Raw genomic sequence first — 27,541 nt, forward strand, 5'->3', positions numbered from 1 at the left:
GTGAACCACCATAAGGGCAAAAATCGTTTAAACGTCTTGCACACGGTCAGGCGGTATCATAAAAGTGATTACCAATAGGCAATAGCATGGCATGGCACATAAAAATGTGGGTGTTGAATAAAAAGGTTAGCACAGGTAAAGTTTATTGCCGTCTATTGTCTTCGTGGCGGCCGGCATTTGCAAACTAAGATGAGGAATATGCGAGACGGAGTTTAGCTTGCTCGTAAGGATCGAAGTAATTTTTTTCTGAAGTGGTTGACTGGGAATGTCCCCGACTGTAGGTACATTATATTTTGATAGGTATATATGCACACCGTGATTTTATTAACTCTGTTAAATAATTTTTCTGATAATCTTCTTCACTACACGGACTTATAAAACAAAGTCTCCGCCGCGTCTGTTTGTCTGTACTCTGTACGTATGTATGTATTATTATTATTCCTTCACAACGGCGGGACTAAATCGCGTAAAATAAGTTTTAATTTGCCTCCGACGTTTCGAGGACGGTGTTGTCCCCGTGGTCTCGGAGAAGACTGGCTAAAGTTGACATCAACATCTTCTAGCCGCGGGATTAAGCCCCACCGTTATGAATAATAATGAGTAAGAATCGTGAAAGTTTAATGTATGTTATGTTCGAGATAAACTCAAAAACTACTGAACTGATTTTCATGCGGTTTTCACCTATCAATAGAGTGATTCTTCAGGAAGGTTTAGGTGTTTAATTTGTTAAAGGTTTTGTGTAACCGGCGCGAAGTCGGGGCACTCGGGGCAGGTCGCTACTAATTAATAATATCTGGGAGACCGAGCTATGCTCGGAAAACAAAGATCAATTTTTCGCCCCCAAAAACCCCCATATAGCAAATTTCACGGAAATCATTAGAGCCGTGGGAATTCATATTGTATGATTATTTAAAAGTAAATAGGTACTCAAACTTCAGCACGATATGATAGGTACATGTATAGTCTCGCGTTAATCGTTCGTATAAATGTTGTTTTATTTATAATATTATACATTGTTTGAGAAAGATGTGTCAATGTCGAGTCTAAGACAATTTCATGCTTCGAATTTGACAGCTAAACGAGATGGCACTGTACGGCTCCGTACATTATGCAGTAACTCAGATTTTCATAACTTGACATCGACAATTTAGTGACCACAAATTTCGGTTCGGTTGACAAACTAGAGGGCACATTGCTTTAGACTTTACCTCTCTATTACCTACAATCAATAACTCTTTGATATTAAACATGTTAAACAGGTGCGCAAACGAATACCTAGAATTTCAATTTTTCAATCCAATAAGAAGAGATATTTATATTTCCACATTTACCTATAATCATACCTAATGGCATATAAACTTCCACTTTTAATATAAATGTATTATTTAAGATTTTACATGTAAACAGCGGGTTCGCGCGCCACGGGCGGTGGGCGTGCGCAGTTCGGCCACCGGCCAATGGCGGACGGGCCAACACGAATTCTACCTTTTTTACAGCAGTTACACTAATTGAGAGAATTTGCATATTTTTACCATTATTAATTTTGTTGGTACTTTTATTCGGATATGTACTGGTTTAGGTAAAAAGCATAGTTTTTTTGTTGTTTGGCACGAGTAGCAAACCTACCTACTTCTACATATAAGTAGGTATGTATAAAAAAAACCGGCCAAGTGCGAGTCGGACTACATTACATAATTTTAACAATGTATTTTTTATGTGAAACGTGAGTGAAAGGTAAATTGCGGTTTACGATTTATGACGTATTAAAAAAAACTACTTACTAGATCTCGTTCAAACCAAATTTCGGTGGAAGTTTGCATGGTAATGTACATCATATATTTTTTCAGTTTTATCATTCTCTTATTTTAGAAGTTACAGGGGGGGGGACACACATTTTACCACTTTGGAAGTGTCTCTCGCTGAAACTATTCAGTTTAGAAAAAAATGATATTAGAAACCTCAATATCATTTTTGAAGACCTATCCCTAAGATACCCCACACGTATGGGTTTGATGAAAAAAAAATTTGAGTTTCAGTTCCAAGTATGGGGAACCCCAAAAATGTATCGTTTTTTTTCTATTTTTGTGTGAAAATCTTATAGTTCTTATAGTTTCAGAGAAAAGTGGCTGTGACATACGGACGGACAGACAGACAGACAGACAGACATGACGAATCTATAAGGGTTCCGTTTTTTGCCATTTGGCTACGGAACCCTAAAAATCATGAAATACCTATTTCAGAAAAAAAATTGGAGGATTTTTGATCATTACACGACTGTTTTTAGGGTTCCGTACCCAAAGGGTAAAAACGGGACCCTATTACTAGACTCCGCTGTCTGTCTGTCTGTCTGTCTGTCTGTCTGTCACCAGGCTGTATCTCATGAACCGTGATAGCTAGACAGTTGAAATTTTCACAGATGATGTATTTCTATTGCCGCTATAACAACAAATACTAAAACCAGAATAATATAAATATTTAAATGGGGCTCCCATCCAACAAACGTGATTTTTTTGCTGTTTTTTTCCGTAATGGTACAGAACCCTTCGTGCGAGCACTTGGCCGGTTTTTGATATTTTTGCGCGTTGAAAGTTGAATGTCGTATTCTCCTTTTATGTATTCCGAAATTTCGTTATCTGTCTCTTTATCGCTCGAATACGCAAGAGTGACAGAGATGTTAGATAACGAAAGTTCGATTTTCTTGTTTCGCGATAGACCCTCAGATTGTGGTAGTGGCGCCACCTACGCCGATTTTCGCGTAATATTCCCTATTAAAAAAATATATTACACGAACGTTTTTTTTTTTCATTTCCTATTTGGTACATGACTAGAAACTCTACTTAGTTTTATAGCATTAGAAAAATAGGTAAACCATTTGCACGTGTCTTTTTATTGACAAGTATTTTTTATAAATATAGCAATATTTTACTTATGAAAGCAAAAGTACGCTATGAAAGCAAAAGCAAAAGTATGGAAGCAAAGCATAAATGATCGTATATTATATTTGTTGTGACTTATTTTCAAAAGTGTTTTTCGATAAAACGACACTTTAAGATCGCTCGCCTTCTTTCTAATGATAAGAAAACGAGAGGTATAGTTAGACGGTTCTGAGTGGTAGACTGCAAATGAGATAAAAGCTGTATTAGGTACATGCATAAATCCTCATATCAGGCGGTTCTTTGATTACAAGGATTGCATAATTTTTATACTTTTAAGTATAAAAATCCTTGTATTCAACGAGCCGCCTGCTACAGATTTCTTGAAATTGCCGCGTTTTTTCAGGTTTAACTTTCATTAGCCAGACTATTATCAATTTGCCAATTTCGTGATTATTTTTTTACACGGCACATAAACTTATGCATAATTTATCGATATAAAAAGTCGACACAGTTACATCCCTAGCAAATTATCAAACTTATGACACCGTACGTAAATGAGAAATAACAAGCATATATGCATCTCTTTTCGGCTCATTATCTAATTCGTAAGGAAGTAAAGGACGGGTATACATATTTGCGAAGCATTTTTGCCCGGCTTCTATGCTTTAGTTAGTATTCTGAATTTTGACCGCTTTAAAGAAAGAGACAAGCTTAAATTATGTTCTTATCAGCGAGAGCGACAAAGACACACCAATGGGGTTGGCATCTGTCAAAGTTTGCATGGATGGCGCCATCATAGCATTGCCTCTTTCTCACTTTTTCTCTAGTTTTGTTCTATGAGATAAAATTGTATTAGCTTAAGTTTTCTTTCTTTTTTTCATTTTTATAAACCTACAACTTGTTGCTACGGAGTAGCGGCTTCCTGATACAGGTATAACAGAGGGCCTACCGCGAACCACGTTCGACCTGTTATCTTTCTGTCGCACTTGTAAATTCGTACGTAAGTGTAAGGCAACATGTCAAACGTGGTTCGCAGTAGGCCCTCTGGTATAATATTTGAAGCTTCTAGCTGTTTTGAATCATATCAAATTGATCGAAACCAATCGAAACGGCTACAATTTTAATCATTGCTACTTATTCTTAATTCCGCGGTACAATTCGGACTTCATAACACTTGACAGCTGTCGCCATAACATAAATACGATGACATTGACAAATTCGTGATAAGATTGTGCTACAGGTTTTTACAATGAAGAATAACTAAATTATTTAAATTAAATTAAAGATATTTAAGATTATATTTATTTGTTTTGGTGCTATCCAGGTTTTATTACATTTTAATTATTTGTGGGCCAATCCTTAAATTTCAAAAGGTAAGTTGTGAAGTTATCCGATTCGTATTTTAATTCAACAAGGTGGCAAGGGCTTTAATAATATGACTTAATTGTAATGACTTCAGATGCAATTGACATCAGATCCACGCAGAGCTGACCGCGAGCGCCGCTACAAGCCGCCTCCGCCGTCGTCGGCACCTGCTGAGGATCTCACCACAGACTATATGAACATTTTGGGTATGACCTCAATAGGGTATTTGACTGTATTTAAAATAAATTATTTTACACCATGCATGAATTAAAGCACCTGAAGATTAATAGAGAAACGTAGACAACAGTTATTTTTAGACACAATTTCTATTTTAAAACCCGTATAAAACTATAAAGAGTAAGTAATTTGATTGTGACGTCACATGCTAGCGTTTCATATGAATTTCTTCTTCTTCTTCTTTTAAAATTATGGCTTCAGCCCAGTGGGACTATTTCGCCAGTATCAAGGTATTGAGAGGTTTACAAACGACAAAAATTGTACGGTTGTACAAGACAGTGTACGGTGATTTGTTAGCTCTTGTAAATCGATAGCTAGACTTTACAAGAAGCACGTGGACTACCGGCCGTTGACTCCAAGATGGTGGTTAAACGCGCTTCAAAATTAATTCTCCATTCACTGCACACTACCACATTAGTTTACTGTATAATAAGCTATCGATATTACACTTTAAACAATATTAATAAGCAAAAAACAAAGTAATTAATCACGATGCTAACTATCAAGATGGCGCTCGAACCGGAAGTCCTCATATGTATTTCATAGTAGCAAAATCTTTTTGACAGTTCGAAAAAAGAGATTTGACTAGTAGTCAAATACCCTATTGTTTTAAACTAGTGCTATTAAAATATACTTCATTTAGTGTAATCTCTAGCTTTGAAAAAAAAAATCGTGAAAATTTGTTTTGAGAGTGAAATTAAATCTAAATAATATATTATACTTTGGCTGTTAATGACCTCAATATTCAAGAGACATGACAAAACAAAGTCACTTCAAACTTATGGACATTTTAAGATCTCACTTACAGTATGTATGTATGTATGTATGTATGAATTATATATAAATATTCTGACTTTGTAGTCACCATTTGTGTTGACCGTAGTTAATGGAAAAACAAGATTCGAGCCCTACACCCCAGCAGGGGGTAACAGGAAATGAAGAAGAAGATGATTCTGACTTTGTTAGACAGTGGTCTGATCGGCCATCAAAAGTGTGCTACTCTGCAGCGGCGCCACCATAATGCATATCAATGGGTTATATGGTGAAATGATGTTCCTAAAAGGTACATCATGTACCTATAATGTTTATGGCTGTACCTGTGATAGGAAACGAAATAATGGGCATTGAAAGTGGGCATAGTACATTGTGTAATGTACTTGGCCATTTTTTTTATTAATGAACATCTTCAATTTCTTGTTTAAGGTATGGTGTTCTCCATGTGTGGTCTCATGATGCGCCTGAAGTGGTGTGCATGGGCTGCTGTGTTCTGCTCCAGCATCAGCTTCGCCAACTCCAGGGTTTCTGATGATACTAAACAGGTGCTTATTGAGTTTCTAACAATTTAAAATTAAATATTCAATTTTTTATTGTAGCTTGATGAATCATGCATACAAAGTTACAGTAGTGTAGAGTCCAACCAAGTAAAATCTTCAGAGATTTTGACAGCACACGCAGTGCAGGTGTTATTTTAAGCGTCGAACTTCTATGAAATTATGACGTATAAATAACAGTGGCACTGCGTGTGCTTTCAAAATCTGCAGACTTTTCTTGGTCTAACTCTACTGTGCATTACAGTTTGGCAAAAAAGAGTAGAAATTAAAAAGTGGCAACACTGTAGTGTCATCCCGTTTTTCTTAGATTGATCTGAAAGGGACAACACTACAGTGTTGCCACTTTTTAATTTCTATTCTTTTTTGCCAGACTGTAGTTTGTCCTAAAAAATAATATAATTTTTATTAAATTTGTATAAGGGATATCAGCAATTAATATTATTATTCACAGCAAAAAACTTGAGGGTTGTTATAATTTTAACATGTGCTATGATGTGCTTTATGAAGTAGTTTGTTCTGAATATAAAGCTGTAAAAGTACATTTTTAGCACCAACACCAATTGCCCCATTTCCAATACAAAATAAACACACCAGCATATTGCAGTTATTTTTAATCATCTATTGACTGCCTTCTACAATGTTAATATAAAGTATTAAAACTGATATTAAAATCTGTTTTTTTTTGTTACAGATTGTTAGCTCCTTCATGCTGTCAATATCAGCTGTGGTCATGTCGTACCTCCAGAACCCTCAGCCAATGTCACCACCATGGGCTGCCCTCACCATTTAGTATTAATGAGAAAACTATTATAATATATTATTTGTCTGATTATGTTGAAATAAAGATTATTATTTGAATTATAAAAGTAATAAATACAAATAAAAAAATCGTTTATCCATATATATACACGGTCTCTTAAAAATAAGTGCATTCCCGTTGCCACGGAGGTTTTGGGATTATACTGAGCAACTTTTACTATGGCACCAACCACTAAATCCCACCCATATGGACATACGGGATTGAACTCTGGGGAACAGCGAACAGCCACTACGGCCAATAACTCAAACCTCGAGATTCTACAAAGGTTTCAGAATAATGTCCTAAGGGCTGTAACATGTGCACCATGGTTTGCAAACAATACAGAGATACATGAATACCTAAAGATTCCAACAATCAAAGAGGAGGTTAACAGATATTGTGTTAAGTACAAAGAACTACTAAAAAAACATACAAAAGAACTTGCAAGGGACTTTGTAAACAAGGCAGGCTGAAAAGGTGGCAAATGCTGCGGCTAGACCAACCAGAGGCACTAGAAGGTAAATTCTATTCTATAAAAGTCAAGAGAGAGTATTTAATGGAAGACCTCTCAAAAGCCCTTAAAAGACAGAACATCAAAGAGTAGTATAATATATAGGAGACAGAACATCTGATTATGGCTAAAACAGCCGATCGCAGATAAAATGAAAGAAAAAAAATCTTACTATGGGACCAACCGCGAAAAAAAATTTGGCTGTTTAATACATTTTGGCTGGTCCATTTTCTAAGGGAGGGTAATTTTTTTTCGCGATTTCTTGGTTTGTCCCATGGTAAAAGTTGCTCAGTATGATCCCAAAACCTCCCTGGCAATGGGAATGCACTTATTTTTTAGCTACCCTGTATATAATTTTTTAAATATTTTTAGTTTTAATCGTGTGTCGATAGATAGCAGTAAATTTACTGTGACTACAAAATTTACTATGACAGTACCCCTCTATCCTACATATTCTCTTTGATACAAGAGAGAGCTAAAATTATTTACTTACTTTTTTGACTGTACAAATAAACAAAATAAAGGTATGGTAACACTTTTCACTTTCTCCTCTCATCTACTGGAACTAACTATTTAACTGGAAGAGATCCCTCAAAGGGATCAGTTTGGCTTTGACCTTCGCTTTTCCTTTACTTTTAATATGTGTATGCAATAAAGACTACTACTAAAGAGAGAAAGAACAATAGCATAGAGTAACTTATACTAGAGCGGTACTGTCATAGTAAATTTTGTAACCCCAGTAAATTCACTGCCATCTGTCGACACACTTTAAAACTAAAAATGAAGATTTATAAAAATACGATAGAATGTATTTAAATATAGATATTTTTTTTTTTATTTGCATTAATTAATTTTATGATTTTGACCCATGTTCTTTCACTGATATGCGTTAAAATTGTTAAATAACAAACGAAACCGTCAACGCCATCTATACGACTGTAGGCCAAAACTAGTAGCGCCCTCTGAACGAGAATCAAATTTTCTTGATTTTCGAGGTACGTTTTTTCCTTGGACTGTATCCATCTATTACGGAGTTATATCTATCTTTGACAATAGTAACATCATAATTTTCCTCTTTTTCCTAGCGTTGTCTTAACTTCCTGCCATGGCACCAGTATTCTTTCCTCCTAGTGAGTATTATATTCTTTGGTATAATGTAAAAATATTTATATTTGGCATCTAAAAAGAATCGGTTTACATAAACTAATATAATTTAAAAAAAAATGGATCAAATGAAAATTTTGGCAGTATGTTCACCAATGCTGTAGTCAGTTTTAAAAAACAAATTTTGACATTTGACACATTTCAAGTTCTTCCACCAATCACCAATCCATCCATCCATATTCCATACGTCGAAGATACGGCGTTTTGCCATCAAATCTGTATGGTTATCTCTCCTAAAATATTAATTTACGTGTGAAACTTACGCGGGATATATTCTAAGTGAATTACTTTAGTATTTGGTGTAATTTATACGATCTATAAGGTAAGTTTTTTAACTTATTTATGTTAGGTTAGAGGTTAGCCGACTGAGATAAATTATCAGAAATACACCTGGTTTTTAAGAATTATTTAGAATTTAGGCTTTAAAGTAACTATTACACATTCTAAATTAAACTTCCAAGATCTATAACATTATATAAGGATAAAAATTAGAGTCCTTATGACCGCAACGTATGCTCTCACCAAAGCAACAAAGTTCTTCCGATCCGAATGTGTCATTTAGGCTCGATATACAATGTTAACTACTTTTACCAATAATCATTACTTATTATGTCCTTAAATGCAAGTGGCCATTCAATCACACACATGCATTGCAGTATTGCCCCTTCATTTGACTATTGTAATATCTACATTGGGATAGAGATGGATATAGTCGTATTTTGGCGGGTCATTCTACTTTTTGCTGCAGGTTTTTATGATTTCAAACAATCTTGTAATTTTTAATATTTTAATATTTACTTACACTTAACTACTAAAACATTATATGCACAGAATAGGCCTCAATATTTGACCCTTGGCTTTTTTTATTTTTAATATTTATAGCCTGGAGTAGGCAAATATACAATTTTGTTACTGTCCCTGCTCTTTCACTAATAATGACAACTGTTACCTGAAGAAAAATATATAAAAATAGATAAAATATTTTTTACTTTGGTTACGAGGTATCATTAGTGCAGCATTAAAATAATAATAATTTAATATTTTAGGACATTCTTACACAGATTGACTAAGTCCCATGGTAAGCCCAAGGAGGCTTGTGTTATGGGTACTCAGACAACAATATATATAATATATAAATACTTAAATACATAGAAAACACCCATGACTCAGGAACAGACATCTGTCATCACACAAATAAATGCCCTTACCGGGATTCGAACCCAGGACCATCGGCTTAACAGGCACTACCCACTAGGCAAGACCGTTCGTAAATGTGCTTTATATTGATATACAATTAAACAAATTACATAATTTTCTAATATAAAAATCAAATACTTTCTTCTGGGGCAAAAATACCTGCAGTAAAAAGTAGAATGACCCTGGCCTTACTTTTTAACATGGTCTGCTTTATGGAAGTAGGCATGCTTTAATATCTTTAGTTATTACATGTAAAGGTATAAATAATATATATCTTGATTCCAGAATGCCACCTAAAAAAGTTGAAGAACCTGAAAAGAAACCTTTGATTGGTAGAGTGGGTACCAATTTGAAAGTGGGTATTGTCGGAGTACCCAATGTGGGCAAGTCTACATTCTTCAATGTCCTGACCAAAAGCCAGGCTGCTGCGGAGAACTTCCCGTTCTGCACCATTGATCCTAATGAAAATAAGTATCCATTTTTTATTATTTTCTTCTATTTAACTCTTTGAAGTACATACTCTATTCACTGATTTAAACTTTCACGATTTTTACTCATTATTATTTTCAATCGAAATGAAGGTTTTAAGATCTGATCCACATGGAACCCAGTCATTAGTAAGTGTAAGCGAAAACAAATATCGAAAGTTGAAAAATCGAAAATTGTGACTGTTGTGTGTCGACCCGGTGACATCCCTAGTGCACAAAACATTCAAGTTAATAAACAAGACCAAGTGCGGGTAGTTCGAAAAACTCGCGCGCCTAGAAGATGTTGATGTCAACTTTAGCCAGTCTTCTCCGAGACCACGGGGACAACGCCGTCCTCGAAACGTCGTAGGTAAATTTAAAACTTATTTTACGCGATTAAGTCCCGTCGTTGTAAATAATAATACATACTCTATTGCTTCAGAAGCACAAACCTTATTTCAAATTTGGAACACTTCCTGTGTATGAGGGGTTCGCCATGGGTTTTCAATCAATTGATGTTGGTCCCATATACTATTCTTATTGAAGAAATATATAGCACCCATCACATTTTTCTTGTGAATTCTGGATAAGAATAATTTGTCCGGCGGCATGCCTAAGCAAAAGAGAAGTAAATTTGTAAATTAAAGTTGTTTATGACTATCACCATATCACTGGGATTTCCCAGTGTCTGTTATATGTATAGATTTCCGAACTTAAACTATCGTGAGACATATTTCATATGTATAGATTTGTTTATCATGAGTATAAGTGATTAGGTCTTGAATATCTTCAGAAATATTAAAAAACAGGTTGCATGCTTAATTTTAGTTTATGAGACGTAACTAAACTGGTTGTAAAATTATAAAAAAAAGTTGTAAGTCAGCTGTCACATGACAGTCACTTGACTTCTGATATTTATATTAATTAAACAATAATTTATAATAAAATGATAAGATTTGAAACATTTAAAAATAATTTAGATGTTGATGACAAATCTGGTGTAAAAGATGTTAATATTGATAAAAGTGTTAATTTTAGAGGCTGCATTGATTTAGTAAATAAAAACAGTGCAAGTTATTCTCTTGGCACGAAAATTCCACCTCTTGGTGCTGCTGTGGTGGGATTGAATAACACTGATGCCCCCCTTCCAGAAAAGACAAAATGTTATAATGCCTGGACTGATATTGATGCTCAAGAGCTCTTCCTAAACTCAAAGCCTACATGCTTTCTCATTATTGGTAAACCTGGAGTTGGGGCATACACACTGGGTGAATCTATATCTAAAAAACTCAATTGCATTCACTTGTGCCCCAGAAATATAATAATAGATGAAATGAATCAGAAGACCTCAACTGGAAAATGTATGGACTTTAACATGAGACACAATAAGGTATGCAAGTATGACACAGTTTTCCCAATCATTAAAGAAAAGATGAAATCACCGGCCGTCCAACACAGGGGTTATGTGATGTCAGGACTACCGCTAGTGACTACGAGTTGGAATGAGAAATACCTTTTTGGTAGTTTACATGATGAAGATTCATTATTAGAAGCAGAAGATTTCCTATACAATGTTATACTTAATTTGAAGAAAAAGAAAAAGCAGAAGAAAGATGATGAGAATGTTACTTCTCTCGGAAGTCAAGCGGAAGCAGAAGAAGACAACAGAGAGGAGGAGGCTGAAGAAGAACAGGAACCTGAAGATGAAAATGTAGAAGAAGAAGAAGAACCTCCAGTTGAATTACCAAAATTTTTATTAGTACCATGTTCTGGAATGATCTCATTTAATAAACCATATATGACATCTAAAAAAGTTGCATTGCTAGAACAGTTCAAACAGATTATGGAGTTGCCTGTAAAACCGGATGTTGTAATTTATATCACAAGCTCAGATGCAGACGTTATATCCAAAAAACAAAACACTTATTTGAATTATGGAAATGCATCTACTGTTTCTAAATCTATCTCTAGTAAAATTCAAGCAGACTTGAGATGGCCCATTAAATGTGATATTAATGTAGACCATTCTAACCGACAAGAAAATCACATTGTTAATTCTAAGTATTATTGTAGACAACCAATGAATTTCAAGGAGAATTCTGTTGAACAGATGTGTAACTTTAGGAAACATCTCCTTACATATATAGAATGCCAACTTAAACAATTTGAACCTGCAACCATCATTAAAGTAGATGGTTGTCTTCAAGTTTATCAAATGATGCAACAAATTTCAGAACGGCTTCTTTTCTTATCTATCAAACCAGTTTGTATCCCTGAACCTATGTATCTTGAAGATCCTTCTGATGATATGGAGGAATTCTGGCAAACTGTGGAAGATTTGGCTGTCATTCGTAGTAATAATATCAGTTTCAATAGATACGCGTCTCCATGGTACAATAGATGTCCTGTAGAACTTAAGAAAAGAATATCAAAAAGAGGACACCCCAAATTTGCTGTTACTTTCCTGAAACACGTATATCTTATGTCTACATTATCGTCTATGATACAGTTTTGCAGAAACCCCCAGCCTTTTCTTAAATTAACATATTTAGAGCCGACGTGCAGAGCTATTATTGTTGGCACTAAAAGTGCAGGCAAAACAATGATCTGTAAATGTCTTGAGTGGTTATTTGACACACATTACATCAACTTTAATAAATTATATGAAGAAGAAAAGAAAAAGAAAGAAATAAACACAAAAAGAAATATTTTTTCCGAAATAATTGCAACAATAGAGGATGCGAGATTTGCATTGTGGCAAACGACTGAATTTTTAAGAGTGAAAGATTTAAATGCCTGGTATGACTCAACTTTGAGGAATCTCAAAAAATACCTCCCTTTACTAGTTAAGTACTTAACGCATGCGCAGTGTTCGTGTGAACAGGAAGATGAAGAAGTAGAAGAAGAAAAAGAAAAAAATTCCCCTCTAGACCTGGTTTTCTTAAGCACATTTCAGCAATATCGAAACGAATTGTTGACCCTTCCATTCGTCAATGATGTGGAGGAAATTAAACGAGCTATTGCTGATAAAGACACTTTGTTGAGAAATGGCCCTGATCACTTGATTATTTCAACAGAAAATCCATCATTACCGGTCCTAGGTGATGCTGATGTTACTGAAGCAATTAGCGCCTACATTGTTGCAAATGAACTTCAAAAAGACCTTCTCCCTACTCCTGAGGAGTTAGTGACTGAATTATGCAAGATTTTGGATAATATTGATAAGGAAGTTGCTGAGAGAACATCTAATAAAAAACAATATGGAAAATGGGTCATTGATGATTTTCCGTCAGATCCAGAATTTTGGGGATTTTTAATTGATTCCGGCTTCATGCCTGATTATACGATAGCGTTAATAGAAAACAGAGAAATAGAGGCAGACCTCATGAAAGAATATAAAATTATTGAAAATAGCGTTAAACAGTACCAAGAGAGATTTGTTTTAGCCGATGATCCATTAATCAAGACTAAACTAAAGGAAAAACATTCCCCATCTCCACATTCAGTTATAAAATTTATAATTCATGATCACCAGGCCCAAGTTTTGGATGATATTTTGAATGATAGTCCAGAAAATGCTGCTGAGGTTGCAGACTTAACAGCTGAAATAACGACATTTACTGAAGCAATTGAAAAATTCCGAGAAAACTGGACTGAAATTCAATCTAAAATTGAAGAAGCTAATAAATGCGACATCGTGGTAGACCTCGAGAATAAAACTGATGTTGCTATTACAGAAGAAGTGTTATTAAAGTTACGTAAATGCTATTATTTGCCGTGTGTTCCTGGCGAACCAGAGGAAGTAGAAAATCTCGACGAAGACGAGGATCAACCAAAAGATACAAGTACCTTTAATTTGCCTTATTTTTTGTGTGAAACGAATGTTTATTGCCCCATTGCGTATTATGATTATGGCGTATTATGGGAAGGAAAACCTGAATACTCTATCAAATATAACAACAAACTCCATCTGTTCTCGAATGAAAATTGTTTAAATGAAATATTTTCAAAAGATGTTACTAAGTATCAGTCAAACACCAAGCCGTTTAAACAAATTCCTTGTTTGAGAATTTGTGTAATGGGATGTATTGGCAGTGGGAAGACTACAATAGCAAAATATATAGCCAAAGAACTTGGTTTAATTCATGTCGATTTTGTTGAACTTGTGAATGACTATTTAATACCGCGACATTTCAAGAAAATTGGTCGCAAGTATGAAAACAGCTTCACTGATACATCAACTGAAGAAGAAAATGCCGTGGAAATACAAATGGGCGAAGAAAACATAGAAAACCTCGAAGCTGATCTAATGGGAAATGAGACTGAGCTTAGACGCATGTTAAATAATTATTTTGAGCAAGGAACACCACTTCTGTCGATTTTGTTGCAAAAATTATTAAAGAGAATATGGTTTCAAAAACCATTTTGCTCCACAGGTATTGTACTAGATGGGTTTCCACGAATGGCATCTGATGTTGAGGATATGGTAGCTTGCTACTGCATTCCAGATCTTATTATTGATGTAAGTACTAGTTCAGACGATGTACAAGCAAGGACAGCGCCTAATATGTACAAAACGTGGAAAGCTCAAATGACTCAAGCTAAATGTTTAGCTAAAATGAAATTTGACAAAGAAAAAAGTGAATGGTTGTCAATGGTAACACAGAAAGTCGTTTGTAAATTAATTGTAGATGAGATTTTAAACGCTGCTGTAGTAGAAGATGAACCTATTAAACCACCGTCAACAGAAAGTAATAAAATAGAAGTTGATACACAGGAATCTGATTTGATGAAGTACTATAACGAGATAGTCGAAGAATTTCCAGAGCCAGTCGATTTAAGCACTTGGGAAAATGCAAGCGACGCTCGCGATAGAATCGAAGCCAGAATAGACAGCATTTTTGAGATTGACGACGGAAACATTGAAAGTCTGAGAGACTCTGCGGAAGAACAAAAAATTAAGATAGTTCCTATCGATAATACAAAGTCATTGAATAAAACTCTGAGAAAAATTTCAGCCCAGCTTAAAACCATAAGAAATAGATCCGAATCCTTTTTGGAGCAAACATTTATACTTGATCCAGACGTAGCAGAAAGACTTCTGTTAGAAGGTTTCTACTTTATTAGCAGGTTTAATAGAATGTGTCCAGTACATATTTTTGAAAACCCCAACACCATAATTAATCCCTACAAAGTAATGAAAACTAAAGGTACGGCTTACACTGTTGCCCATCGTTCTTACATTTATTTCATCAGTGGTAAAACAAACTTGAAGAAGTTCAGACTTAATCCACTGAAATATATTGTAAACAATAACATCACAAATTTTATTCAATACCCTTTAAGGCTTAGCGTAATTGGACCGCCAAAGTGTGGAAAAAGTGAATTAGCAATGAAATTGGCAAAAAAATATGGATTGATTTGTATTTCAAAAGGTAAAGCTATTCGACATGTATTAAATAATATGCACTGGACCGAATTAGCAGAACAAATGCAGATGCAATTAAGAGAAGGAAAATGTATTGAAACAGGCCTCATTATCAAAGCTGTTCAGATTGTTGCTACTGATCACCGTACAGTTACGAATGGTTGTGTCTTTGATGGTTTTCCTGACAGTGCAGCTGAAGGAATGGAATTGTTAAGTATCGGGCTTTATCCTCTCATAATATTTGATCTTTCTAGTGACAAAATGACGATCCTAGACAATTCACAGAATGAGATATATTTAGATATCATAAAGTATAAACCGCCGTATTCACGATCTTTTATTGAAAACAGGTTTATAAGCTGGGCTAAAAACTGTATAAGTGTAAGGGATTTTGTGACGGAAGACATTCAAAACCTTTCTCTCTTAAACGGGAACGAATCCAGATGGCAGTGTTTAAAAGATGCCATTCTGAGGATTGAGTCAACAGCTCTAGAGATTTGTCATTACTTGCACAAAGTTCACTCAAATGTTGTACCTGCCGGCGTCATGTGTGTATCGAACGAAGCATTTAAACAAAAAATGTCTTGTTATAAAAACCTGTGTCCCGTTTGTCTTTCCAAAAATACTCTGAGACACAACGAATTCCCTGTTGATAAAAAAGGTGTACTGCAGTATAAATACATATATTATTGGGTTTGCGAAGAGCACTTGAGGTTGGTTCTTAATAATCCAGAGCATTACTTGGCTCATAGAAAGATGGATGTTCCAGAAATCCCGGCAGTTGTCAAAAGAATCAACCCTTCACATGTTTACGAAAATGGCATTTGTATCGTATCCTATGCCGAAAACTTACCAGCACAAAAGATAGAAAGAGGGAGTAATAAGTTTGCAGCTAACTACCACAGAAATACTTATTTGTTTTGTTCTGCCCTTTGCCTAAAAAAGTTTTTGGCTAAACCTCAGTTGTATTATAATGTAGTTGTTTTTAAAGATGCAAATATGTTTCCAAAAATGTCTATTAAGAACTTACCGCATATTGGTTACTTAGAACAAACTGTAGGAGACATAATTACCGAAGCTTGTTGTTCAGTAAATGTGCTGAGACCTAAGTACCCTGGCTTGGATATACAGCTTTCGGGTCTGCTCTATATAGCGCTTTATCTAAAAACGCATAACACTCATACGGATAAGAGTTTCCTGCCAAAGTATTTGATAGCTCTTGAAGTATTTGAAGCTAGGTGCAAATTAATGATAAATGTTGGCTTACGCTTGAGAGCCATGGACAATCCGTTTTCCAAATATCCTATATGTCACCATCCTTCGAAGAGGATGGTGTCTAAATCTGAGATAAAGTCTCTAACTTCCGGTGGCAGTGGAGATGCGTTCCAGTCTCTTATCGTCTATGATTCGACCTAAATTTTACTGTATATAATATGTTCACCTTTTCTTAAGTTTATGCCTAGATATTTAGCTAAACAATTATTTTTTGCTACAGGTGACATACTTGTTACCCAAGTTGAAGTTGAGTTGATGTTTTCGTTTGATGTTGAAGAAAATCTATTTAATTATTTTTGTTAATTTGTGATAATCTAATATTTAAAGTTAATCTTAATATCCCGTGGTATTATTTCTACATGTTGTTAACAATCTGATCACTGGTACGTATGTTTAACTGATGGTATTTTTGTGTTAAATTTTGGAGATGTCTGATCATTTATTTTCTTTCAGCAAGCAGGGTACCGGTGCCGGACGAGCGATATGACTTCCTCTGCGACTATCACAAACCACTAAGGTGAGTTTATGATGACCATTAACCTTGCGCATTTCTCGAATTTAATTTAAACTGTCGTGAGACATGCTAACATTAAGCAATTTTTTTACGGTTAGTTAACTCACGTGTTTTTTAGTCACTCGCGCGACATGTTTCGGATAAGTATTTATAACACGTAACGTAGGTAAAAACAATTGAGTTAAACCGTGAAAACATGCGCATTTCTGTTTGGCCTTAAGGTTGAAAATAAGAAGGTTGCTTATAGGCATTACATCCGCGTGTTATACTTTTGCTATGTATAAACACATTACATTTCTCTACGTTATTAACCAACATAAAGACTGGCTAGTAGTTAGTGAATTAAGCTGTAGTGGCATGAATTGAGGATCCGAGAGTCTTTTCAAAAGGACTTATTTATCTATGAACATTATACAAAAATAAGCTCTTTTGAAAAGAGTGATGGGCACGAATATTGTGCTTAAGTCATGGATGCTTTCTATGACGTATACTTTTTCATATCGTCGACGACGATACGTCGTCTAAGTATACCTACCGATAACACTAGCCTACGATCGAGTCGTTTCTAAATCGTTGTGTACAAATTTCCTATAATCCGTATTTGTTTCCAGCAAAGTGCCTGCGTTCCTGAACGTGGTGGACATCGCGGGTCTCGTCAAGGGCGCGGCGGAGGGCCAGGGGCTGGGCAACGCTTTCCTGTCCCACATCAAGGCCTGCGACGCCATTTTTAATCTTTGCCGTACGTTTTTTTACTCATTATCATCACATGTTTCCTTTCTAAAGGCATGTGGTTATTGAAACCATTTGCTCTACCAACTACCAAAACCAGGCAACTACAGACTATTAAATAACGAAACGACGAATTCAATGAGGGCTACCGTTTTTGTGCTCACCAGTTGGCGCCACTGTAGATGTAGGTCTAGAAAAACAGATCTCAAAAAGAATTTTGAAGAAAGAAGAATCTATGCTTATTTTTACGTTACGTTATATAGTTATGTATACACAGTATTTTAACGTCTAAATGTGCCATTTTTTCAACCTGTTTGATTTTACGTATATTTTAGTTGTCACTTTTTTTAAACTACTAACATTTATTGAGCTATATCTATTGTTTACCATGCTAAATCAAAGATGGGCAAAGATTTACGACAATTATAAATAACGAGTGAAAATTCCCAATAAAAAAGCCTGAAACCCCCCAAACTTATATGCATTTGACAATTAGAAAGACCTCCATCTACACTAGCGCCCCTAGCTGCGAAATTAAACGCGGTAGGCCTCATTTAATTAACATCATTATATTAATTTTACTTGTAACTATCAAGGTAATAAAATCTTGAAAGTCGATTTTGACCTACTTCTAAAAGCCGTATCGATCTGAATTTGATACCATCGAGCTGATTGATATTCATGCATTCAGCTATAAACAAGTGTGTTTTTAAAAATGATAATTTTGCTATAGACTTATTATGAATAGTGGTGTATGAATTAAATTTCCGTCATTGCTGTTGCTGTTAAATAGGAGATTGGCACCCATATCTGTGGAGGTAGTTTGGCGCTCGAACGCAGTGAGAGCGCCAATAGTCCGAGACGGAAATGGGGCCTTTCACTCTACTTTTCATATCGAATGCGAGGAAACAAAACAAGACAAGGCAATTTTGCAAAATCAGTACCTAAAGTACTACCTAATAGACCCGCGGCCCTAATTTTTTTCCTAAGCACTTGCAATCGGAGACTTCATGTGTGAAGATAAATAACCCCTAGCGAAAAACATTTAGATTGCAATATTTACGAAAACACACATATTTAAATAAATTGCACTTATTTTAAAATGATTTGGTTATTGTAGTATCAAAATCAGCGGGATTGCCTCTTATTTACTTTTTATTTTTTTACTTTTTCGTTCTAAAACTCCCGATAGTCAATGGCATCCCAGTCATTAAATAACAATTTAATGAATAAAATAAGTATTTTTATATTATATTTTATTTTATTTTCACGAATATAGTGCTAAATAACTTTGATAACCCATTTAATATCGTAAAAACGTTTAACTGCTGCTGGCTTCTGGCTGTATAAGATACTGCCTTTGCTCATTTACGCAAGTGTATGTATTAAAAAAAATATTTTTGGTGTATTCCTTTTGGTTCCCGCCTTATGATATCGAGTAAATACAATTCAACAAAAGAAATCAAAAATAATTTATTTTAACAATTTACTTACATCATTTTTGATAAAAAACGATTCAATGCGGGATTTGTAAAATTAGAACAATTATCAATTGTTCCAGGCGGGGAAATAAAGACACTATTTTTTAATTTTGTTTCCACCCAGTTGCTCGTGGGACGGGAACGCAGAGGAGTACAACACTTTTCTGCACTAGAGCAGAAACGTTTCACTTTCTGCGCACTTTTTAGAACAACAACGACCCACTTTCAGAGCATGAGATATGAAAAATATTAAAATGGAATTGTATATTTCCAGGCGCTTTCGACGACGAGGATGTGATCCACGTCGACGGCGAGGTGAACCCCGTGCGCGACTTGGAGACCATCGCCGAGGAGCTGCGCCTCAAGGACGAGGAGCAGCTCATGAGCTCGCTCGAGAAGCTAGAGCGCACCGTGGGTCGCGGCAGTGACAAGAAACTCAAGCCTGAATATGTACGTTTGTTTATTTTTTCTTTTGAAACAAGTGAACGCGACACGCAAAACGCAGCCTACTGTAGTTGAGCTAACGACGGTTTTACATTGACGGTGAGTAGACCATGCAACTTGGAAACCATCGGTGACGAGCTGCGTCTCAAGGACAAGGAGCAGCTCATGAGCTCATTCGAGAAGCTAGAGCGCACCGTGGGCCGTGGCCGTGGCGGTGATAAGAAACTCAAGCCTGAATATGTATTTTTATTTCTTTTGAAACAATTGAACGCGGCATGCGAAACGTAGCCTACTGTAGTTGACTTAAAAGAGTTGTAAAAATTATTTTGTAAACGCGACTCACGGTTAGACGGCTTTTCCGCATAGACGCCGTGTGAACGATTTTGAACGTTGCCATACAAATTTTGCTGTTACTACATTCGATAAAATCCCATACATGGTATAGGGGACGGGGACAAATTAACGCCGTGTGAACCTAGCCAGAGTAGGTTTATGTCGATGGTCTAGAATTACGTTTATAACTACGTCTAGAACTATGTTCTACTTGGAGTACTTGGAGACGATCAACCTCGTGGTTCCTAAGAAAAAATAATCTCTTATAGTTTCTGATTTTGCCATCATGAATAGGCCTTATCACATCAATATCTAGATTCAGTAAGTCGACTGCAATGAATAGTAAACACTATCTTATTTTTGAAATGTAAATGTTTCCTGTTGCAGGACGCCCTGTTAAGAATAAAGCCTGTTTTAGTGGATGAAAAGAAACATATACGATTCGGAGACTGGAGTGCAGCTGATGTAAGTTTAATTATAATTTACCTTGTGATTTTGTACAAAATACTAATGTGACATGAATCATGATATTCTATTAAACCATTAAATTAAACGGAACCACAACTGATGAGTCATTCACTCAAAAAAGTCACTAACTAATTTGGTTATTTTATATTTACAGATAGAAATACTAAACAAATACTTATTCATTACATCAAAACCAGCGCTTTATCTGGTCAACTTGTCTGAGAAGGATTACATTAGAAAGAAGAATAAATGGTAAGCAGATGCACAGTTGACACAAAGTCCATAAATAAGATTTGGTATACGTTATTTTAATTTTGTGTATTTCCGACTTTCCTAAAATCTAAATTGTGTATGAAATAACAGATTTATTTTCCAAGCCTTTGTTTAATTCATATTTGTTAGTTTATTAGTTACTTTGGAGCTGGCCTACTCCGTCAGGCAACACTTTAATTAGTCCCCAATGTTCATTGACCTGAAAGAAACATTATAACGCAACTTCCATGACAATACAATGTCATAGTCTGCTGATGAAGACTAAATTATATGATTTTTAAATTAAGCAATGTAAACTAAACTGTGAATATGATTGTCTAATGAAATAACAATGAAAAATTGTAGGTTACCCAAACTGAAGGAATGGATCGACAAGAACGACCCGGGTGCGCCGCTCATCCCCTTCTCCGGCGTGCTGGAGACCAAGCTCATGGACATGGAGCCCGCGGAGAGGCAAGCCTTCCTCAAGGAACACGGCATCACCAGGTATGACTAATTCAGTGATTTAAACTTTCACGATTTTTACTCATTATTATCAAAGATACATATAACTCCGTAATAGATGGATACAGTCTAAGGAAAAAACGTGCCTCAAAAATCACGAAAATTTGATTCTCGATCAGATGGCGCCACTAGTTTTGGCCTACTCTCGTATAGAGGGCATTGATGGTTTCGTTTGTTATTTATAATTTTAACGCATATCAGTGAAAGAACATGGGTCAAAATCATATAAAAATAATTAATGCAAATAAAAAAATCATTTATCCATATTTAAATACATTTTAACGTATTTTTATAAATCTTCATTTTTAGTTTCAAAGTATGTCGATAGATGGCAGTGAATTTACAGTGGTTACAAAATTTACTATGACAGTACCGCTCTATCTTATTATATCCTCATTGTTATTATTCAACAACGACGGGACTTAATGGCGTAAAATAAGTTTTAAATTTACCTCCGACGTTTCGAGGACGGTGTTGTCCCCGTGGTCTCGGAATGTAAAATTTATTTTACGCGATTAAGTCCCGTCGTTGTTGAATAATAATGACTAATTCAGGTTATTGATAACTCTAAATAAAAGGATAGCCATAACTGGCTACTGTTTCACCACCCTGACTGTGATAGTCACTAGGCAATGAAAATTCACCGCACATAGTTGGTCTAACAAACATTGACGCTGGGTAGCATCATTACTTACCAATTCGACTTTAATTTATAAAATGACAGATTAAATTGTCATTGTTAGGTTACAACTCAGGAAACAGGCGTCTCGGCACACTTGATGTCTGCTCCAAAAGTACGTCGGTTGTTACTTTTATTAGATACTTTGTACAATAATATTCTTAGGCTGGTTATACGGAGTGTTTCGTTGTTTCAGTGCATTGGATAAAATCATCGTGTCAGGCTACAAGGCTCTGCAGTTGGAGTACTTCTTCACCGCCGGCGCCGACGAGGTCAAGGCTTGGATCATACAGGTATGTGAACTCGTGAACACTTCACATTGTAAGCTCGTACGACGTTAAGACGATTCTCGCTGATTTGGCCTTGAGCGTCTGGGCAAATGTACCCGCTTCACCCCGCACTCCGCTCACTGCGATCGTACGTGAATTTTGACTCGCGGCACGGCAACGAGGTTCAAAGAATATAATAAGACAGCCCAGAGGCGCGCCGATGGCGCTATACTCGTATTTGTGTATCTTTTGACTGCAAAGACTGCTTTGCAGCTATTTTGTCCTTTGAGTATAAGTAGATTATACATTTAGTGGAGGTCGAAAATTATAAGAAAAATATATTAATTAATATGGCGTTTATAGTTTTTTTATCTCTTTAATAAATATAAATAATGCCAACTACATTTTTAGAATCGTTACCTTACTATTAAACTATTGTTTTTTTCGAGTAGGTAGTTGGTTGATAAATAAAATAGGTAATCAATTTCAAACTATTAGTTATAGTCGGAGCTATTTTTTTCCTGTGACTTATAGTTTTTTCGTAAAAAACACTACTACATGCCGTATTTTTGCCTATTTCTACTAAACGGCAATTCGATTAAAATTATCTTTAAACTAAAAAATGTTTTAACAGTTCTGTAAATACAATGTTTTAACACCCCCTGGCACTGACTAAAATACCGACTTGGTTTCACCAAAGATAGATATAACTCCGTAATAGATGGATACAGTCTAAGGAAAAAACGTGCCTCGAAAATCAGGAAAATTTGACTCTCGATCAGAGGGCGCTACTAGCTTTGGCCTACGTTCGTATAGATGGCGTTGACGGTTTCGTTTGTTATTTAACAATTTTAACGCATATCAGTGAAAGAACATGGGTCAAAATCATAAAAATAATTAATGCAAATAAAAATAAACATTTATCCATATTTAAATACATTTTATCGTATTTTTATAAATCTTCATTTTTAGTTTTAAAGTGTGTCGACAGATGGCAGTGAATTTACTGGGGTTACAAAATTTACTATGACAGTACCGCTCTAGTATAAGTTACTCTATGGTTTCACATTACATCTCAAAACTTTTTTGTAGTTGAAGAATTGCGTTGCGAGACTTGCATCTTTTACATGTAATGTTTTTGATGGGATCTCATCTCCTTTTGTAGGTAGTCCTTGTTTTCGGGTACTACTTCTTGTACGCCTGCTACCACTTTTCTCAAAGCTCATACCCATCCCACACTATAGGTACTCGTACTCATACCTATACAATACTCATGGCCATACCAAACTATAACTCGTACAATACTCATACCCTTACCCATCCCACACCATACCCGCACTCATACCTATACCATATTCATATCCTTACCATACTCATAGCCATACGATACTCATACTATACACATCTTCATACTCACATCGTACATCGTAGACCTTCACCTACTATTTGTAGGAACTGCAAAAGTAACTTTGTAGTAGCATATATTTATATGGGATTACAAAGTAACTTATGCATTTCTCAAATCTTTAAAACGTGACTGATCTTGCAATATTTTTAGGTTTTTTATGGCTCGAGAAGCTAAAAACTACTTACTATGATTAAAATTTACAGCTTGTGGGTCTGCTAGAAGTACCTTAGAATTATGATGATTGGTGAGTGAGTGAGTGTGTCAGTGACCGAAGTAAGCAACTTTGACGTGCAATAATTCTTATACTACAAGTTTAAATGGAATGTTCTTGGGGATAAATCTAAGCCATATTATGCCATATGTGTCACTAAATTCAGGGTTCTAGCTTTAGCCAACACGAAATTACAGGACGTTGGCCTGAGTGGCTTTGAGAAAAGGATGGTACGGCCGTGCCTCTTTGTTTTAGCTCGACTTGGCGCTTTACACGCGCGACAGATTATCGCTCCGTCTGTGACGAGCTTAATAGTAAGTTTTTCCGTAAATAAAAATACGATAGGCCGTTTTGCTAGTTCTTAATCGATTAAAATTATTTTTAAACTACAAAAATATTTTTTTTTAACAGGTACTATACATACATACAACGTAATAGGTAATACACATGTAGGTAGCTTATGTTAAATCAATTATTTATTGTTTCGAGATGGAATGGAATATTATTAAAAACGTAAAACTTGAATGACATTATAATATGTCGGTTAGAAAACATTTATTTATTTATTTCAAATGAAGTTTTCTCAAACATACGTATATTATAGTATAATATATACGGATATTATCATTACATTCATTGTAATAGACCGCAAAATACCGTGTTGCGCTCGCTAATGCGCGTCGCAACCAAATCAGCGCTCTGCAGTTATTTATTCTTTGGCCATAATAACTCCGATATTATAGCGACACGGCCTCCTCGTCTCAAAGCTGGCACACGACTGCCGGCGTGCCGGCCACGCCATTTATTCAGGCTGCATACGCATGAAATGTGGAAAAACGTTAGATTTCTTAAGAAAATATTTTTTGATTAACAAAAGCTATGTTGCATTTGTAGAACCTGTTAAAACATTTTTGTTAGTTTAAAAATAATTTTAATCGATTAAGCCGTTTAGTAGTTATAAGCAAAGTTAGCCGCAAAACGGCCGGTAACAGTTTTAGGCCAAAAACTGCGCGAAGCGCCTTAACCCTTAACCGTCTGAGGGATTGTATCATATTTTATTTAAACTTTACTATTAGTTTATATTTTTTGATAGGGGCAAAAACCTTTGAAAAATCTGATACCGTTCTCGTCGTGGGCTCTAAAGGTCATATGTCCCTTGTCAGGCTTCAATGGCCTCATCCTTATTTTTACCAAGTCGTCATTGATTTGAATATCCTTTCGTCCATGCATTCAAATCCAAATTCCACAGACCAGAGGAAGGCGTAAAATTTACACGATCAATTGTTCATATGTGTAAACTACAGACTACTCTAAAATCATAATTCAAGTGTTACAAAATAAAACATTTAGAGCTCAACAAGGGGGCGGAGTGTTAGGGTCGGCAGCGCGCATGTGTTTCCTCTGGAGTTGGAGGCATACATAGGCTACGGAGACTGCTTACCATTAGGCAGGCCGTATACCTGATTGCCACCGACGTAGTATAAAAAAAATCATCTGCGAGTAGGCCTCAAGGGCTCTTTCACATTTCAATAATACATTTACAGTATCAGTTGCTTTATTACCCTTTTTGTTTCATTACAGAAAGGCACAAAAGCGCCACAGGCCGCGGGTCGCATTCACACCGATTTCGAGAAAGGTTTCATCATGGCCGAAGTCATGCACTATAAGGACTTCAAGGAGGAAGGCTCTGAAGCGGCCTGCAAGTCTGCCGGCAAATACAGACAACAAGGTAATTCGAACCTAGCATCATAGTACATAAGGTACATTTTGCGTGGCACATTCACACCGACTTCGAGAAAAGACAGACACACTCGACTAATGGTATGGGAGATAAAGAGAGAGAGAGAGAGATAAAGAGATAGTTTATTATTCAAGTAGGCATATTACAATGCCTTTATAATAAAAAAATAAATAAAAAAATAAATAAAAAGCTTTTATTTCAGGCATTTACCCATATTGCGTACAAAATTAAATACTACTTAAGAACTAATTGACACTGTAAAGCCAGTCATGCAGTCAGTCAGTCATGTTAAAAATAAGTCTAAATCTAGGTTCAGTCATTTTCTGTTCTGATCCATGTGAACAGAAATCCAGCGCTTAAACACCGGACTCCTTATATCGTCAGAAACAGCCACAAGTATTTTGTTGTCGGAACAGCGCAGTCTCCTCCAGAACGAGGCAACGCGGGAATCGCGGGATCTAATTATCGCGAAAAAGTCGGGGACCCCCGCGTCCACGAACATGCCCGACGCGCTGCAGCACCGCGGCAGCCGCATAAGAGCTCGGAACGCGTCATTGTACTGAACTCTTATTCTGCTCATTGCCTTCTGCGTGAACGTTATCCACAGCTGAGAGGTGTACATGCCTAAGCAGTACGCCTTGAAGAGTGTGGTCTTTACATCCTTGCTGCACTTAGAAAACCGTCGAGCGAGCATGTTGCCTCTGACGGCGAGGGCCCTCCGCTCGCGCTCAATATCATCTTCGTCCTGCAGCCGTTCCGTCAACAAATGTCCTAAATACTTGAACCGCTTAACAACATTAATTTTCGACCCATTTAAATACACCGCAGGTACGCTGTCCGGCCCAGAACCCGACGCGAATACCATCATCTCCGTCTTGGAAACATTATATTTCAGTCCATGCGCATTACCATAATGCTCACAGACCGAAAGTAGCCTCCTCATTCCCTTGATCGAAGGGCTGAGCAGCACCATATCGTGATGAACGTCATATGAACGTCAAATAAAGCTACGCCGGCTCTAACCCTACCTCTGCCTCGAGAAGATTTAAAGTAAAGATTTAATTTATGATAGAGTGACAGTGAATGTGTAGTGTCTGGGGGCCACCGCGAAAATGTGAATTTGTTTCTGTATCGCCTTTGCATATTCTAACGATAGAGAGGCAAATAGATGTACGAGCGAAGTGGTTCACGATTATAGCCCTGTTTCAATATTTCCAGGCCGTAACTACGTGGTAGAGGACGGTGACATAATCTTCTTCAAGTTCAACGCCGGCGCGGGTCTGAAGGACGCCAAGAAGAAATGACGCGACAAGGTCTTGCTTCTGTTAGTACATTTCCTGTACTTGAACTTGGTTCTCTATACTTTAATGCACGTCGCCTAAACGTTTTAACATTTTTTTATTTACAAAATAAGTTTTCAATAAGTGAATTCATATTTATACTGATCGTCTGTGTATTGTAAAGTAATAAAGCTTGTTGAAGTTTGTGATTTTACGAGCTTTTCTTTATTTAGCCGCAGTCTGTGACAATCTAATCTAGAATCAATTATTATAAAAGTTTTTGCGTTATCTATATTACATTGCAATATTCTTATACATATCATAAGGCTGATCTCATTATGGAACTCATGAAAATAGTAGGAATACAACAGAACACAACAGACAACAGGATCCTATTGGGATGTTTTAAATTGTCCCAACAAGTTCATGAATCAGGATTCAACAATACAAGTTTTATTTACTCTGTACGGATAAGCATTTATATTATAGTATTTTTCATGTAGCTTGGGTACGGTGACAGTTAAATTATACCCTAAGTATGTATTGAGATGACAGCT

General features: G+C 36.0%; 3 protein-coding genes across 3 annotated transcripts; all 3 read left to right on the plus strand.

The window, feature by feature from the left end:
* Positions 1 to 4,088: 4,088 nt before the first annotated feature.
* On the plus strand, positions 4,089 to 6,667 carry LOC134742558 (protein Asterix). Its single transcript, XM_063675773.1, has 4 exons — positions 4,089 to 4,249; positions 4,336 to 4,447; positions 5,682 to 5,797; positions 6,501 to 6,667. Exons 2-4 carry the CDS (start codon positions 4,336 to 4,338, stop codon positions 6,597 to 6,599), a joined length of 327 nt encoding a protein of 108 aa, XP_063531843.1. The 5' UTR covers positions 4,089 to 4,249; the 3' UTR covers positions 6,600 to 6,667.
* A 1,778-nt stretch (positions 6,668 to 8,445) lies between these two features.
* Positions 8,446 to 27,191, plus strand: LOC134742157 (obg-like ATPase 1). Its single transcript, XM_063675125.1, has 11 exons — positions 8,446 to 8,605; positions 9,766 to 9,951; positions 17,111 to 17,167; positions 17,776 to 17,903; positions 19,649 to 19,824; positions 20,539 to 20,616; positions 20,774 to 20,871; positions 21,238 to 21,378; positions 22,272 to 22,368; positions 25,545 to 25,692; positions 26,923 to 27,191. Exons 2-11 carry the CDS (start codon positions 9,767 to 9,769, stop codon positions 27,006 to 27,008), a joined length of 1,194 nt encoding a protein of 397 aa, XP_063531195.1. The 5' UTR covers positions 8,446 to 8,605; position 9,766; the 3' UTR covers positions 27,009 to 27,191.
* On the plus strand, positions 10,857 to 16,989 carry LOC134742156 (adenylate kinase 9-like). The gene is made up of 2 exons (XM_063675124.1): positions 10,857 to 11,337; positions 11,539 to 16,989. Exons 1-2 carry the CDS (start codon positions 10,894 to 10,896, stop codon positions 16,789 to 16,791), a joined length of 5,697 nt encoding a protein of 1,898 aa, XP_063531194.1. The 5' UTR covers positions 10,857 to 10,893; the 3' UTR covers positions 16,792 to 16,989.
* Positions 27,192 to 27,541: the final 350 nt, after the last annotated feature.

The sequence above is a fragment of the Cydia strobilella genome, chromosome 6 (genome assembly GCF_947568885.1).
Source record: "Cydia strobilella chromosome 6, ilCydStro3.1, whole genome shotgun sequence".
Classification (NCBI taxonomy): Eukaryota; Metazoa; Arthropoda; class Insecta; order Lepidoptera; family Tortricidae; genus Cydia; species Cydia strobilella.